The 16,902-nt window shown below is 43.1% G+C and overlaps 1 protein-coding gene across 4 annotated transcripts in view; it reads left to right on the top strand.

The window, feature by feature from the left end:
• Positions 1–16,902, top strand: part of GOLGB1 (golgin B1) — a 42,710-nt gene that overhangs the window by 3,062 nt on the left and 22,746 nt on the right. The window contains exons 2-11 of one of the 4 annotated variants that reach the window (XM_009097433.4): positions 139–271; positions 2,237–2,333; positions 2,956–3,108; positions 6,520–6,672; positions 10,212–10,364; positions 11,243–11,365; positions 11,790–11,903; positions 13,632–14,043; positions 14,704–14,795; positions 15,100–15,196. In XM_009097433.4, the coding sequence (XP_009095681.2) occupies positions 2,244–2,333; positions 2,956–3,108; positions 6,520–6,672; positions 10,212–10,364; positions 11,243–11,365; positions 11,790–11,903; positions 13,632–14,043; positions 14,704–14,795; positions 15,100–15,196 (1,387 nt within the window). In that variant the 5' untranslated portion in view covers positions 139–271; positions 2,237–2,243. Of the gene's footprint in view, positions 1–138; positions 272–2,236; positions 2,334–2,955; positions 3,109–4,320; positions 4,430–6,519; positions 6,673–10,211; positions 10,365–11,242; positions 11,366–11,789; positions 11,904–13,631; positions 14,044–14,703; positions 14,796–15,099; positions 15,197–16,902 lie in introns of those variants that run through there. The other 3 variants (XM_018922355.3, XM_018922357.3, XM_050983526.1) reach the window with 3 other exon arrangements.

Here is a 16,902-nt window from a genome sequence, read left to right on the forward strand (position 1 = left end):
CATGTGTATTGCAAGTTACTGACTACCAGTTCTGGAGTGTACTGTGTAGGATCAAGGATGGGCTTATTTCTTTATGATTGGATAATTTTTTCTTTCTTTTTTTTTTTCTTTTTTTTTTGCTTCTCTGTCCATCAAAAGTCTTGGTTCATGCAGCCTGTCAGTACGCAGGAGATAATAAGGAATGGCAAGAAAGACTTGTGTGTGACTGCTCTACCTTGGAAACATTACTATTGAATCAGGAGACCCATGAGCTCCTTGGAGTAAAAATCAGGTTAGTATTCATGTGCTCTTTTCTGCTATTGATGCATGACAATATGCATTGTCACATTTTCTACTTCTGCAAAATCGTGTGACTGCTACAGATGAGTAATGTGCTGCTCCTTTCCAGTCAATATTTTCACAAATTTAAGTGGCAATCTAAGACCAAAGATTTGTTTAGTAAGACAAGGGAGGTCAGGAACGAGTGGATCTGTGTAGCCAGCTTCAGGAGCCTGCTTCTAGTGAGGCAGAGACATCATATTTAAAGATGCCATTTGATGGAGATAATTTTAATTATGAAAACTTGATCTTATAGCTAACATGAGTTTGCCTAATTTCAGCTTGCAATACTGGAGCTTCTGTAATTGTACAAATTATTTTGCCACTTACAGGCATGGACAGTTCTGTGGCCTTTGTGTTCAGAGATGTCAAAAGTTACATGTGACCTCTTTTTATAGAACACTAGAGTGATGATTCTGTGATTCTTAAGGGACTTTGGGAGTTCAGTTGGTCAAATCCTTTGCTCTTAGTATGTCTAACATAAAAAATGAGATCAGATAGCTATGAGCCTAATATGGTATTCTATCTTCTTCCCTGTGCATTTTTTCTGATTGAAGTTGCTTATGCTGTGACTTGTGCACTCTGCCTTAGTCAATCCTATGTGGACCTTGTAAGAGGTGTGTGACTCTGTCTTTAGCTACCTTATGGGTGGTTGTAGGGAGGGCAGCAATTGTATCCTACTCCTCACCTGCTGTTCTCAGGGCTGAGCAAGCCCAGCACTCTTATACTCTCCACATGCCTTATAAAGCAAACCCCAGTCATCCTAGGGGCTCTCGCTATACTTGATTCACTGTTTTGAAAGTGGGCACTCTACTTCAAATGTAGTCTTACAGGTGTGAATAGAGAGGAATAATTGGTTTTCTTATCCTGCTGCCTGCAGTCCTCCCAGTACAGCGCAGTGTACACCTGACCTTGGCTGTGAGCGCACCAGTAGCTTGTTCCAGGCTTGGCCATCAGCACTTGGAGCTTGTCTTCTGCAACACAGTTGTACAGCCAGTTGCTCCTCAGCCTGTGCCACTCATGCTTTTCCCATTCCAGGCATAGGAAAGGCATTCTACCTTCCCTGAACTTCACAATGTTTCTATCCATCTGTTTCTCCAGCCTGTTGTTATCCTCCTGATTGGCAACTCTATACAAAGGCTCATTTGAATTTGGTGAATTTACTGAGGTCTCAGTTAATAATGGAGAATTTAATTTACTGCCCTCCTCAAAATGACAAGTTATATGTTGCTGGCTGGTACTGCCACATGTTTTTTGGTTCTTCACTTCCACTTGCTGGCTGCTGAATTTCAAGGAAATGAAAGAAGGTATGCTAAGCAGCAGCCAGTGAATCTATGTCCTCTCCAGACTATTCTCCTGTGTTGAGGTCCTGTCCTGTATGTGATATACAGAGGTCTCATAATCTCTCTAATGTGACACAATTGTATCTGCTTAACAAACATCAAGGCTCAGTCCATTATTTCCACTACTTAATAGCAGAAAGCTGATTTTATGTTACAGGCCATGTTTGGCCCGTAGAGAAATGACATCATTTAACAATCACCTTTCTTTTCAGTAAACTGAACAGATTGTGGTTCTGTAATGTCATTGTTAAGAAAGATCAAGAATGAACTATGAGGATGACTTGGCATCTGGTATAAAAGTGTATTTTTCAATCATAAGTGTGGAGCAGTGAAGGAATCTTAATGTGTCTTGACACCAGCACATCCTCTGCTTTAATATTCAGAGGGTCTGGCTGCTCCTGTTAACGTGACCATTTCTTTTTTCCTGAGGTTTTACTTCAGCTTTTCTCTCTTAGCATAGGAGACAAATTCCTACAAGCCAGGTCACCAACTGCTTAACATTAGAGATTGGCATAAAGGAGCTTATTCTTCATAGCAGCTTTGGCTCTGTATTCTGACTCTTGGTTTTGTTTTAGGCTCAAGATGCTGAGCCGTTTGTCAGGTTTAGCAAGTACTGTTTTACAAGAGCTGTCTGGGGATGATGGAGATGCAGTTACTGAACCATCCATTGCTGTAAGTACAGTGTTATCTAAAGACTTTCAGATCTTATTGACAATTAGTTTGGGGAGCATGGTTCATTAGACTGCAGTGAGAACTGTCTCCTGCTTCTTCCTTGCTGAGCACTAGACTGAGCTGTCATTCCACTCTGCTTTTCTTCTACTCCTCACCTCTCAAGTCAGCATTTCTGTTGGGCAGACAATAATCTCCTCAGCTTCCACATCTCAACATGATCTCAGGAAACAAACTAGAATTAGGGTGAAGAAAGATTTTTAAGAGTACTAGTAATTGTGTGTAGCAGAAAGGGAAGCTCATCATGGTTGGGTCATAGTGGGAGGCTTCATCATTGTGCTGCCCTTTGGTATTGAGACCATTGATAGTGTTGAGGGTGCCTCTCATTTCGGATTTTTTCATGTGGTGTTCAGCAAGGTACTCTTTGTTTTTGTGTGTTGGCTTAAAAGTTCTCTGAGTTTCCTCCTGGTTTCATCCAACTGTACATTTCTACAGGCTTCATGAAGTGCCTGCAGGGAGCAGAGTGCAGCACTGAGGACTGGAGCTGAAGCTATCATGTGGATGCTCAGCTGCAGGCTGTTAATAGTTTTTTTTTTCCTTTGGAGCACTCATTTTGTTGTTTCAGGTAGAAGCTTTGCAGTCAGAAGCAGAAAGCATGGAGGAGGCACCTGAGGAGGTGTTGGAGCGCCTAGCCCAAACAGAAAAGCTAGTTGTTCAGCTGAAAGATTTGATTCGAGAAAAGGATGCCCTGCTCCAGGAAAAAGAAACTGTGTTCAAGGTACTATTTCTTTCTCTGAGGACCAAGAGTAAAATGCTGCTTCAGTCTTCTGTGCAAGCCTGTCTCTCCTCAGAAGAGACAGGAAAGGAAGAAGAGGAGGAGGGGTGGCCCTTTATATTAAGCAGACTTTTGATGCCATAGAAATTGAAACTAAGGAAGATGGAGTTGAATGTCTGTGGTTAAGAATTAAGGGGAAGGCCAACAAGGCTGACACCCTGCTGGGAGTCTGATATCGTCCACCCGACCAGGAAGAAGAGATAGATGACTTATTCTATAAGCAGCTAGGTAATATTTCAAGATCATCAGCCCTTGTTCTTGTGGGTGACTTCAACCTACCAGACATCTGCTGAGAAGCAGTAAAGAGGCAGTCCAGGAAATTCTTAGAATGTATGGAGGACAACTTTCTGTCGCAGCTGGTGGGTGAACCCATCAGGGGAGGGGCTGTGTTAGATCTGCTGTTTGTAAATAGAGATGGGCTGGTGGGAGATGTGGTGGTTGGAGGTCGCTTGGGGCAGAGTGATCATGAAATAATAGAGTTCTCAATATTTGGTGAAGTCAGGAGGAGCACCAGTAAGACTCTTACACTGAACTTCTGGAGGGCAGACTTTGGCCTGTTTAGGAGACTTATTCAGAGTGTCCCTTGGGAGGCAGCCCTTAAAAACAAAGGAGTTCAGGAAAGGTGGGCATGCCTCAAAACAGAGATCTTGAGGGCACAGGAACAGACTGTCCCTGTGTGCCGAAAGATCAGTCAACTGGGTAAATGTCCAGCCTAGCTGGGAAAGGAGGTTTTGGAGGAACTTAGGAATAAAAAGAGGATGTATCAGCGTTGGAAGGAGGGTCAGGTCTCTAAGGAAGTATTCAAGAAGGCTGCTGGAGCATGCAGAAAAAAAAAATAGGGAGGCCAAAGCTCATTTTGCACTTAGAATGGTGACTTCTGTAAAGGATAATAAAAAATGTTTTTACAAATACATTAATCCTAGAGGGAAGGGTAGGACCAGCCTTTGTTCCTTGTTGGACAAGGGAGGGAACTTAGTATCTGCAGATGAGGAGAAGGCAGAAGTGCTTAATGCCTACTTTGCCTCAGTTTTTAGTGGGAAGATGACCTGCCCTCAAGACACCTGCCCGCTTGGAGTGGTTGATGGTGTCGGGGAGCAGAATGGTGCCCCCATTATCCAAGAGGAGGCAGAGAAAGAACTACTGAAATGCTTGGATGTTCATAAATCTGTGGGACCAGATGGGATCCATCCCAGGGTAATGAGAGAGCTGGCAGATGAGCTTGCGAAGCCACTCTCCATCATTTACCAACAGTCCTGGCGCACTGGTGAGGTTCCGGATAACTGGAAGCTGCAAATGTGATACCCATTCACAAAAAGGGTGCAAAGGAGGATCCTGGTAATTATAGGCCAGTCAGCCTGACCTCAGTCCCTGGCAAAATAATGGAACAGTTTATATTAAGTGCCATCATACAGAATTTACAGGATGGTCAGGGTATCAGACCCAGTCAGCATGGGTTTGGGAGGGGTAGGTCATGTTTAACCAACCTGGTCACCTTTTATGACCAGGTAACCCGCCTAGTGGATGCAGGGAAGGCTGTAGATGTTGTTTATTTGGATATCAGCAAGGCCTTTGGCACTGTCTCCCACAGCATACTCCTAGACAAGCTGGCAGCCCGTGGCTTGGACAGGAGTACTCTTTGCTGGGTTAGGAACTGGCTGGATGGCCGGGCCAGAGAGTGGTGGTGAATGGTGCTGCATCCAGCTGGTGGCCTGTCACCAGTGCTGTCCCTCAGGGGTCCGTGCTGGGGCCAGTTCTGTTTGATATTTTTATTGATGACATGAATGAGGGTTTAGAGTCCTTCATTAGCAAATTTGCAGAAGACACTAAGCTGAGAGCGTGTGTTTATCTGTTAGAGGGAGGGAGGGCTTTGCAGAGGGACTTGGAATGGTTGGATGGATGGGCAGAATCTAATGGGATGAAGTTCAATAAGTCCAAGTGCTGAGTCCTGCACTTTGGCCACAATAACCCCCTGACACGTTATAGGCTGGGGACGGTGTGGCTGGACAGTGCTCAGGAGGAAAGGGACCTGGGGGTGCTGGTTGACAGTCGACTGAACATGAGCCAGCAGTGTGCCCAGGGGGCCAAGAGGGCCAATGGCACCCTGGCTAGTATCAGGAATGATGCGGCCAGCAGGAGCAGGGAAGTCATTCTTCCCCTGTACTCGGCACTGGTGAGGCCACAACTTGAGTATTGCAGCCAGTTCTGGGCCCCTCATTTTAGGAGGGACGTTGAGATGCTTGAGCGTGTCCAAAGGAGAGCAACGAGGCTGGTGAGGGGCACGGAACACAAGCCGTGTGAAGAACGACTGAGGGAGCTGGGGTTGTTCAGCCTGGAGAAAAGGAGACTCAGAGGTGACCTTATCACTCTTTTCACCTTCCTGAAGGGTGGCTGTGGTGAGCTGGGGGTCGGTCTCTTTCTCCAGGCAACAGCAGACAGAACAAGAGGACAGAGTCTCAAGCTGCGCCAAGGGAGATACAGGCTAGAATTAAGGAGGAAGTTTTTCACAGAAAGAGTGGTCAAATACTGGAATCATCTGCCCAGGGAGGTGGTGGAGTCACCATTCCTCAATGTGTTTAAGAAAAGACTGGATGTGGCACTTGGTGCCGTGTTCTAGTTGAGGTGTTGGAGCGTGGGTTGGACTCGATGATCTTAAAGGTCTCTTCCAACCTAAAAATTCTGTGATTCTGTGGTTTCTTTTGAGCACGAGATACCTGCATGACAAATGACATCAGTTTCAGAGAAATATTGGAATCTGAATAATGGACCCTAAGAGAAGTAGGATATCTTCTGTTAGTTTGCTTGGGTTAATTTAGACTACAGTAGATAAGTCCAAGTTACACAGCATTTTGTCTGAGAGCCCTTTGAGGCCCATGCAGATTCCCAGTGGCTCTAATAAGTACTAATATCTTGTGTGAGGTTGTTCCGTCCTGGCTTTAGAGTGTTCGACACAGAGAAACCTGTGCTGTGCTCATCCACTAGTCCGGTGGTTTCATGACACATTCCCAAAGATACATGTTGTCTACCCTGAGGTATGGTGGGAGTGTGGTTACTTGAGATAGTTCTGAGGGACTGCATCTAGCAGAGAAAGTCAAACTGAGTTTGTATTCACTGCTGAGTGAAGTCCCTGAGTGCTCTGTCCTTTGAAAGGAGGTGCTGGGGTAGAAACTACAGTGTTGGTATGTGTGGTGTTTCAGAACAAATTTGGTTTGCAGATGTCTTTTAGATAGTGCTGTTACTGGGGAGGCAGGGTTAAACAGAATATGTCAGGCTGACAAACTGTAGCTTTTTCAAAGTGGTGCTTCTTGGGTAGCAGCGCTGGAGTCAGGGCAGTCAGTTTGTGTCCTTCTCTTACAGAAAGAGCGAGAGGCCGCGGATGCCAAGCTGATGAAACTTAAACTTCAAGCCAAAGCCAAACTGGCCTCTCTGAACAAACGTATCGAGGAGCTGACAGAGAAAGGATCACCACTGCCTACACAGGCATTAGCAGAAGAGCTGGAGTATCCCAAGGTTAGGAGAAGGGGGCTATTTAAAATATGTAGCTTCTACTGATGTCCTGGTACTGTCCTGGTACTGACCTGATGTTTCAGGTCACAGTGACACAGGAGGGTCTATTTGTCTTATTAGCAGGATTTTCATAATTCCAGCAAGGATGTCTGTGCCTGTGCTGTAGGAAGCCTGTCTGTCCAGCTTCCTTGTACTGCAGATGCCCTTGGAGTGCTCAATTTGATCCTCTCGAGGTCATGGGCTGGTTTCCCTCTGCATAACTTTGGTAATCCATTGTCGCTGAACTCTTTCCTGCAGAAACTGTATGTCTATCTGAGCTATGAGTTTCAAAATGTTGCCTATCATGTCAGTACAGCAAAGATTGGCTGGTGTACAAGAACAAAGAGGCAAGGAGGTCATTGAAACTGGAAGGCAGTAACTTTAATATAAAAAAATAAATATATATTTTTTCCAGCTGTGTAGCTTCCTGAGCCACCATAAAGTTTTATGGTTGACAAACTATAATTGTGTAACGCTAGGTAAAACTGGGAGGAAAGTGTCTTCTATGAAGACATTAAAGAGGCTGTTAGCTACTAAGTAGAAGCTCTCACTGGAGCTGGTAATTTTTGAAAACTTGACTATGGAATCAGCAGAACAATGTTTTCTTTAAAAAGTTTGTAATATTATGGAAGAGAAAAGGGATAGAAGTCCAGAATGGTTTCCAGACATCAGATGATGTTCATTAAATGAGAGAACATAAAAGTTATTTCAGACATTGAAAAAAATATGAAAATATTCTAGGAAACAATAAAAGGTACCTGTGAGAGCTGTCAGATCAGAGGTGACTACTAATGAAGTGAAGATCGGTTCTATGACTTGTGCTGGCTATTTTTGATTGAGCGCATCATAAAATCATAGAAATGTGCTTCTGTAATTCCCAATACCAACTTGAGAGTCTTTCTCAATGAAAATCACCATCTGGTTTCATATATGAAGAATTGGATAATCTCAAGGATTGACATAATAGAAAAATGAAGCAAAATTTAAGCACTGCACAGTCAAGCATGAGCAGCTTTCCCTGGCTGTACAGACCAGTCTAGGCCACAGGAGCTGTTCAGCTGTGTCACTTGACATTGCTGTCCTGGTGCTAAGGCTCTTTTTCAGCTTATCTGTCTGCAGCGTGTGTGTGTAACATCCATGTGCTGTTACATGACTTTGTGTAGACTTGCTGTTGAGGAGTGGTGAGTGTTCTTGCTTCAAAATTAAAATTTATCAGTTAAAGAAGGCAAAAGGAGAGAAAGATCATCAGTTAATTGGTGCAGTATAGATTTTAAAAAGAGACCTCATCTTTTTTACCTACCCTTCTAGCTATTCTATTGAGAGTCGCAATGCCTTGTGTGCAGTGTTGTCATGTTCTGCTCACTTGGAATCAGGAAAGATAAATTCTGAGAGCAGCAAGAGACTTTTTGTTTTCCCGTCATGTTAGTAGCTGCACTTGGAAGACGTTCAAACAGCTTGGTTATTTAGTCAACCAAAGTCAGAGGGGAAATGTCATTTTTCTCTACAGTTGTATGAGGAAGGTGAGCTTCAAGAAAATGGGCAAACTGTTAAAGGATAATGCAGATGAATGGATAAATGTAAATTAGCCATTAAGAAAAATGGCCTTCTAATTAGAGGAGTGAGGGCTTGAGACAGTCTCCAGTGGACATGGTATGGGCCACAGCCTTATTTGCTTTGGGTTAAAGCATAGTTTGAGTGAAATTATGTTAGGGCAGTTACCTGCAATATTTTGTATTTGACCCAGAAAACACTAGCTTTCTTCTTGTGAGGTTAGACCTACTGAGAAGATACAGAGTCCTTTATATGAACTTATTTCTCCAAGCAGATGCTGTCTTGAGTAATGGGGGTATTTCCTAGACAGTTACCCTGCCTTTTGTAGGTGAAAATTCGAGGTTAGAGTTGCATCTTATGCTGAAGTATTGAATATTAGCAAGGGACTGGGTTTTTCTCTCGATGATGTGGGCCCTGTGGGAAGGCTGTATTTTAAATATCTAATTAGTACTATTACTTCCTGGGCTTTTAGCAGAGTGCCTTATTTTGAGAAGAATGGAAATATCAGCTTATCTCCTCCTCTCAGATAGTATTTCTGTACAGAACAATTGAAGCTCCTCTCAAACTTTTGAAGTGGGTAAAGATAAATTATGTTCAGGTATAAGAGCTTATACATCTTGGAAAAACATAGTATTTTAAAGCTTGAGCTCTTCATGGCTGTGCTTCTGTCCTTACTTGTGGCTCTCCATGAAATGGCCAGCATAAGAGGCTTTTTAAAATCCAACTGTGAGTATCAATCCTGAAAGCCAATTACAAGTAAACTAACTAATCCAGCTGTCTTCCCCCCAGCAGTTCCTCTGCCCCAGTCTTACAAGTTATGTATATCCTGGCTTCTTAGAGCTTCCTGCATCTCTATTCTTTATTTTTCTGTCTTGTTCTATTTCTAAATTTAAGTGCAACTGAAGCTTCTTTGTCTGTCTGACCTGCCTCCTGCCAATGACTTTCTCTGTAGGTGAAACAGCTTTTGAGGAACAGTAGCCTCTTACTCTTATTACACTAATGTATAAGTACTTTTAAAAGCCTTCACAGTATTTTCAGATTGGGTTTAAAGACATAAATACTCTGTAGAATCCCTGTGTTATTGATGGTGTTTGACCCAATACCTGCCACAAATAAAAATGGAAGAGATGTATTTTATATATATTCCATACAAAATACCCAGCACTGTGTGCTGACAGTAGCTGGAAGTGCTGAGGTAAGAATGTAGAGCAGGTTTTGTCTGCTCAGGGGCAGTGGTGAGGGACCTGCCCTCACCCAGGTGGAGAGTCAGCGAGAAGAGTGCAGGTGTAGTTGTCTGAGTAGACACAGCCTACTCGCATTTTATGTGAACAGTTGTTTACATTTCTTGGTCATAAACAGAGGATTTAAGTGGAGTAGAACTGACAATTGTTTGCCTGTTTCCTTTGCTTGTAACTAAGAAGTTCATTGCTAATAATCCTGTAGTCTAAAGAGTTTTCCATAGGCATTTTCTGTAGTCTAAAATGTCTAGCCCTTTGTCACATGGAGAATATTCTTCTATAATTAATTTTAAAATGTTTTTATTTCTGTTATTAGAGAAATTAGTGATGTTAAAAAGCCTCAAAAATCGGGGAAGGCATATAATAAATAATGTATTTAATAATCTAATTTGCCTTAGATTATACAGTGAGCAGTCATAGACTGTTACCTCTGGCCAGTGCTTTGACACTTCCCAATTAAAAGCATCTTGTGCATCTCTACACAGAAATAGGGAAAATAGTTACTTAACATAGGACAACTTCATTTAAAGAAACAAATGTAAAGTTAAGAAATTAAGCAATGTAGTGAAAATAATCATCTGATTAGGAGTCAGGAGTAAAGTAGCATTATGGTGGGTTTTTTAAATTATTTTTTTAATTTATTAACCAATAATACTGATGAGTATACTTTCTTCAGTTTCTCTTCTTCCCATTTTTTTCCTCTTGCAATGTCAGAAAAACGAAAATAAAAGTGAAGGGCACAGAGAGGAAGTGGAAGTACTGAAAAATCAGCTCAGAGAGGGAGAGGAGACTGTTCAGGACCTGAAGAAACAGCTGGCTGTAGCCAAAGTGAATCTGAAAGATGCTGAAATCAAGTATGCAACACAGGTACAGAAATTTTTTTCTATTCATCAGTCTGTTTCCCACCTCACTGCTTAGACTAGTACAACAGAACAGAACAATGCTTACACAGCTGGTCTTCAATTCCCTTACCTCAATTTTGTCAATTCAATTCCCTTACCTCAAATTGTCAGTCTTGTGCCTCCTCAAATCACCTAGGTCCATCCATTTCACTGCTGTTGGCTCCTCCTCTAAACATTTCCTAAATCTTTCACAATCCCCAAATGATCTTCTCCTGCCCTTCATCCTCTACCTCAGGCCAGAACCACCCTTGGTGCAAAAGGTGCCCTGCAGGTAAGAGGTGGGTTTCACCCTTGGACAATGGGACTGATGGCTGTCTGAGGAGGGGGAAAACAGTCCCTGGAAGGGCCTGGATAGGGTGTCCCTAACTCTGAGTCAGAATTTGGGTTCTTCTCTGCCTGCCGTTGCCTTTCTGTGTCCTGCTGTGGGTGTGCAGGGAAAGATTTTTTTAATACTCAAAATTGGAGGTTTAGCTTTTGAACTGTGAATTGGGCTGCATCCTATACAGTTAAAAGCCCAGACGTTTTATGAACTAATTAATTATATAGTAATAATTATATAGTTAATTATATAGTAATAATTTCTTTTATTATTCTATGTATTTGTAGATTAAATTCTATGCTTTCTGCTTTCTGGGATCTGAAATATTATCAGTTGTTACACACATAATTATAGAATAAAGACACCAAGTAAAAATACTTTTTGACCAAGATGATGTGTAGGATTGTCCAGCTGAAAACTCCATCTCACACACAGTATGCTGGTGCATGTTGAAAGCAAGCCTATGTGTCTGTCAGTTTCATAACCTTGTTGGTTTGTTTTTATTTTGTGGCTTATGTTTTCAGCTGAGTTCCCTGCAGGAAGTGATTCGGGAGAAGGAAGCTCTCCTGGAAGAGCAAGTGCACCAGCATCAGGCTGAATTACTGAAGATGGTGGTCCAGTCAGATACGGAACTAGAGATGCAACAGGTATATTTGATATAATAATCATATGATGGGAGGAGGAAGGAAAACAGAAAATGCTCTGAAAGAACAGTTCTCGTTAAAGTAACTCAGAAGGGATAAGAAGAAAGATGTTTTGATTGTTTGGAGTTTTTAGGATTGCTAGTTGGAGCTTTGAGTCCTTAGTTTCAATCTGCTGCTTTACTATCAGTCAAAGAGAAAGAACTGTGAGAAAGAAAAAAGTGTTACATTGTTGTGCACCAGTTCCCTGTTCATGAAGCAAAGGAAGATCCTCCTACTGCACCAGAGCTCCAGAATAGGTGTCAACAAAAATTACTCAATTCAGGCTATCGCAGTAAATGTGTTACAAAACGAGGTATATGGATGAAACGTGGGGATCTAAATTTACACTGGTCTCCCCAGTGCTGGAATGGCCTTGTCTCTCTCACAGAACCTGCGCACACTTCAGAGAAAGCTCGAGGAGCAGGAAGCAGCTCTGTTAGGACGAACTCAGGTGGTAGAACTGCTGCAGCAGGAGTTACACACTGCTGAGAAACAAAACCAGGTATCTGGTCATACTTTTTATTGCTTTACTCTGTGTGTGTTTTTGTGTGTGTGTGTGTGGTGGATGGGGCCTTTGTCAGTGGCTCAGAAGTTACGAGATTAGTTTATTTTTGGAACCATCTTTTCATCATGAAATCAGCTGGGTCTGCACTCCCAGGGTCAGGCATTAGAGCTGCAGGTCTGTGTGCACAGCTCACAGCAGGTACAGCCAGACAGGGGGTGCTGCAGTTGCCAGCTCTAATGATCCAGGAGAGATGGACAGGGTCTACATCTATCCATACCTGTGCTGCTGACTGTACTTTCAAAGCCAAACACACAAACCTTCCCCAAAAGCAGAAATGCCTAGCACAGTGCTGCTGAAGCTTCAGTGTTTCTGGACTGCAGTGTCCAGGCCAGATCAGAGCAGAAACAGTTATTCTTTGGTATTTCTTGCTGAGAACTTGCTTATATGGTGACACAACTTGTGGAGTGGGATTGGCTCTCACTTCATCAGTTTGGAGTGTGAAGAGAATGAGATCAAGTCTGTGCATATATGACTATATAGACGCAGGCTCCTTGAGACAAGAATAAGAACACAACCTCTTAAAAGGTTGGTTTGCAGATAGAGGATGAATGTATTTTTCATTTTTCCAATATCTGAACTTCTGAAAATTCTCCATCCCTTTAGAGGAGACTTACACTGAATCAGTCTCATGTTCACTGGCTGCATGATCTCCGGCCAGTCTAATGCTGAACCTCATTTTGATAGTTTTTACACACTTGTCCCCCACATACTTTCTTTTGCTCTGTGTCCCAGCCAGGCCCATGATGGTGGGTCCTCTTTCTACTGAGAAGAGGTAAAAAGGTACCTGAGTGAGCTGACTTGTACTGCCTACTGGCTATATTACTCAGCAGGGTGTATCATGGGGTGCTGGCATGGATATCTTCATGACATGGCTGTTGGCTCGGCTGGTTGGGGAAGCTCCCTTGGCTTCTCCTCGGTGTCTTTGACTTCCCTCATACATTCTGTGGTCTGAAGGAGACCTGGTATAGGTACAAACTTGAGGCCATGAGGCTGAAGCCTACTCATAAAGTAAAAGGAGCTCCTCGTCAGATTCCTCCTGAAATTAGCTGTGTTGACCATCCACAGCTCCAATAGGAGGAAGTTTGACAACAGGAGTGTGGGCAAGTGTAAGGTTTGTTTCTGTCTCTTGGTCACCTTAAGTCTCTGGTCAGTGTTGACCAGAGGCTTCTGAGATTTTTCTCAAAGCAAGCCCTCTTTTATCTCCAGATTGATATTTCAGCATTTGCCTTTCACATACGCACTTTTGCTCTGTTTTGTTTTTTTTTTTTTTTTTTAAATTCTACTCTGTAATTGTTCAGTTCTCTCTCATTTGTTGTAGCTCTTCCTCCCCTTTTAAGGAAGTTTGCTTTCTTCTGAAAGGGAGCTCCTGGGCACTGTTCTATTGCTTCTTTTCTCTAAATTCCCCTCCTCTAAATCAAGACTTACCTTTTCTTTACCACAGCAATGAGGACTTGCTCCTCCTAGAGTTTCTTTCTCGCAGTTTCCAAATTGTGGAGCAGTTTCTTTCTAACAAATGGAAATTTCTAACATGTTTGTTTCCTCCCTTCTGCAACTCAGGTATCTTAAAAGGATTTAATGAAAACCTTAACATCTAATTGAGGTACTTTGCTTTGTCAAGGTATTTAACTAGTTGAGAGAGAAATTAATTTCTGTATCATTTTACAGACACTCCTAGATCAGTGCCGGAAGATGGAAGTGGAACTAAGCTCCATGAGGGATGTGTTAGATGCAGAGAGACGAGGGTCTCAGGATCTCAGGGAGAAGATGGAGTTGGAGCTAGCTGAGAGGAAGCTGTCTTCCCATCGCTTGCAGGAGGAGGTGCAGGGTCTCTCAGAACAGCTGGAGGAGGCAAGAAGAGCACAAGCTGAGCTAGAGGTGAAGTACAAAGATCTGGAGCAGGAGCACAGGCTGGAGGTGGAAGAGAAGAACCAGCTGCTCAGTCGTCTCACGGTGGCTGAAGAAGAGCTGCGATGTGTCCGTGCTGTCCGTGGGGCTGAGGAGGAGCAGCTGGAGCAGGACGTTGGCCAGCTCTCAGTGCCATCTGAGGGACATGGAGCTGCAGCGCATGGACCACGGGGTGAGCAGGCACAGCAGCTGGGTGGAGCGGGTCCTCAGGGGCCTGCGTATCACTGGGTTGCCTTCTCTTTGGCTTTGCTTTTATAGCAGTTCATAAGAATGAGTTGATGCAACAATTCCTGATTGCACAGGGACACGGGAATGGTGGTGCTGTCTCAAACTAAGGGGGGCTAGTTTGATCCCACTGTTCTGTCTTTGGCACCTGCAAGAGGAGCAGAAATGTGGGGCAGCATATATGGTTCTTTGCTTGTGTACTGTCCCAGCCTCTTGTCTTTTGGGGCTTATGGAGGTTTCTTGAGCAGGATGTATTGTTTTAGTTGATTTTATTGATTTGTTTGATTTTTTTCCGTCAACTTACACAAGTCCTTTTTATATGCGCCTTTTTTTTCACAGTCTGAATTTCTACTGAAATTATAAGTAAAACAACCAAGAAAAGCAAACTGTACCATTTTCCCCATAGACCCGTGTTAAAAATAACAACACTGATCTTGCCTCAAGCTCTTATTTCAAATTGATTTTCTTCGAGCTTCTTTATGGCCCAAAGCTGAAGCAGTGACTAAGAGAGAAGAGATTTCATAAACTATTGTGCATGTGTAAAATGGACATAGTGTGGCAAAAAAGACCAGAACAGACCTTAACTCTCCTCTTTCCCCTCTGTCAGATGAACTTCTACAGAAATTTGAGGAATTTGTCTGCTGTCAGGATGAGCTGAAATCCCAGCCGCAAGTGCAGCTCTCTGAACTAGAGCAGCAGGTTTGATATTTTCAAATTATACTCATTAATTTTTCTGGTATATTTAGGAACTGAAGCCAAATTAAATGTCTAAAATTCCTTTTTTTATCCTGCATTGCTTGAGAAAGGCTTTTGTTAGTTCTCTCAGTTGATGAGCAGTCATGTTATGACTACAGAAGCCTGGAAAGAAGTAGAAGTCAATTTGAGTAATTTAAAAGTTACCAATTGATCTTTTTTAAAAAAGTTAACCAAATGATTAAAGACTAATATGTTTTTATAAATTGTATTAAAATTTGTCTTTCTCTCCTCCTTTCTGTTTAAACAGGATGAATCAGCTTCACAGAAAAAAATGGTAGATCAGGAAGACCAGAACGAGACTTCATTCCTACCCACAGAAAACTTAGAAAGACAGAAGACAGAAGGTTGTATGATTACCTCACCTATTTTAATATTCTTAATATACTTAAGAATCATTCTAGAATTAGTTTCTACAAAAGATAGACCTAAAGTGGTAGCTTTCCCCAGTACAAAACGCTGACAACCTGCAGGTGGTATTTCTGGAAAGGATATTTTTGATAGCTTTTGCTGAAACAGTAAAGGACCCATATATATGCCACATATAAAAAAACCCAGACAATTACATTGATTTTGAGTGTCTGGTCATGTAGATTGCTAGCAGCAATATCACAGCTGCGTTAGAATTTTACTATAAAACAGTGGATTCCTTCACATGTTTGCTTCACGGTCTGGTGCACTATGACGGTAGGCTGTCTTGATTTTTAAGAAATAGATTCGCTTCCTGTCATTCAAAGATTGGGAGTAATCACCAATAAACCTGATTCCTGCAGTCCAAGAACATCATCTTTCTCTTTTTTTGTTCCAAGATCTCAGAGATGCAGGTCTTTTATGAACTTGAAGACATTGTTTAGAATCACAGCATGGTTTGGGTTGGAAGGAACTCATAAAGATCATCTGGTCCGTCCCCCCTGCCCTAAGCAGGGACATCCTTCACCAGGTCTGGTTGCTCAGAGCCCCATCCAGCCTGACCTTGAATACGTCCAATGATGGGGCAGCTGACAGCTTCTCAGGGCGAAGCAGCCCTCTTGAAAAGCTGCAGTAAGGCCTCTCTGAAGCCTTTCTTCTCCAGGCTGAACAACCACGAGTCTCTCAGCCTTTCTTCACGGGAGATATGTTCCAGCCCTCTGATCATTTTTGTGGTTTCTTCTGGACTCACTCCAGCAGATTCACATCTGTCTTGTACAGGGGAGCCCCAGAACTGGACACAGTGCTCTGAGTGGTCTAACAAAAGCAGGGAAGAGGGTGAGAATTATCTCGTTCAACCTGCTGCCCACACCTCTTTTGGTGCAGCCAGGGTGTGACTGGCTTTCTGGGCTGCAGGCACACGTTGCCAGCTCCTGTCCAATTTTTAGTTTACCAGAATCCCAGAGTCTTTCTCTGTAGCCTGTTTTCAATCCATTCACCCCACAGTCTGTGCTAGTACTGGGGATTGCCCCAGCCCAGGTGTAGGGCCTTGCACTTGGCCTTACTAAACCTCACTGTGCACAAAGGCTGCATAGCTGCATTCCTCAAGCTTGTCCAGGTCCCTCTGGATGGTATCACAACCCCCCAGCAAAATCAACCTGCTCAGCCTGGGTCACCCGCAGGTGTGCCATGGGTGCACTCCCCGCAGCTGTCTGTCAGCAGTCAGGACACTAAACATTGCCAGTCCCAGTATGGTCTTCTGTGGGTCCTGGTTCCCATGTGGATGTTGAGCCATTGACTGCAGCTCTTTGCACACAGCCAGTTCCTTACCCCAGATAACAGCCCACCTGTCAAACCCGTATCAGCAATTTAGTAGCCAGGGTGTTGGGAAGACCGTATCAAAGGCCTCACAGAAATCCAGCTTTCAATCTGGAATCATGCCCCAAGCTACAATTTAGGACATCCAAAATGCACCTGGAAAACTTCAATCAGCTTTCTTAAAAAGCAGCTCCTCCCTCCCTCTACTGAAAGGAATTCCACCCAAAAAATGTGATGACTCAGAGCCTCACTGTCGTGTTAACTTAAAGTGTCTTTCCCAATGCATGTTTAGTTGCATGTTTACTTCAAAACAACCTTGTGTTGTTGT

The sequence above is a fragment of the Serinus canaria genome, chromosome 1A (genome assembly GCF_022539315.1).
Source record: "Serinus canaria isolate serCan28SL12 chromosome 1A, serCan2020, whole genome shotgun sequence".
NCBI lineage: Eukaryota > Metazoa > Chordata > Aves > Passeriformes > Fringillidae > Serinus > Serinus canaria.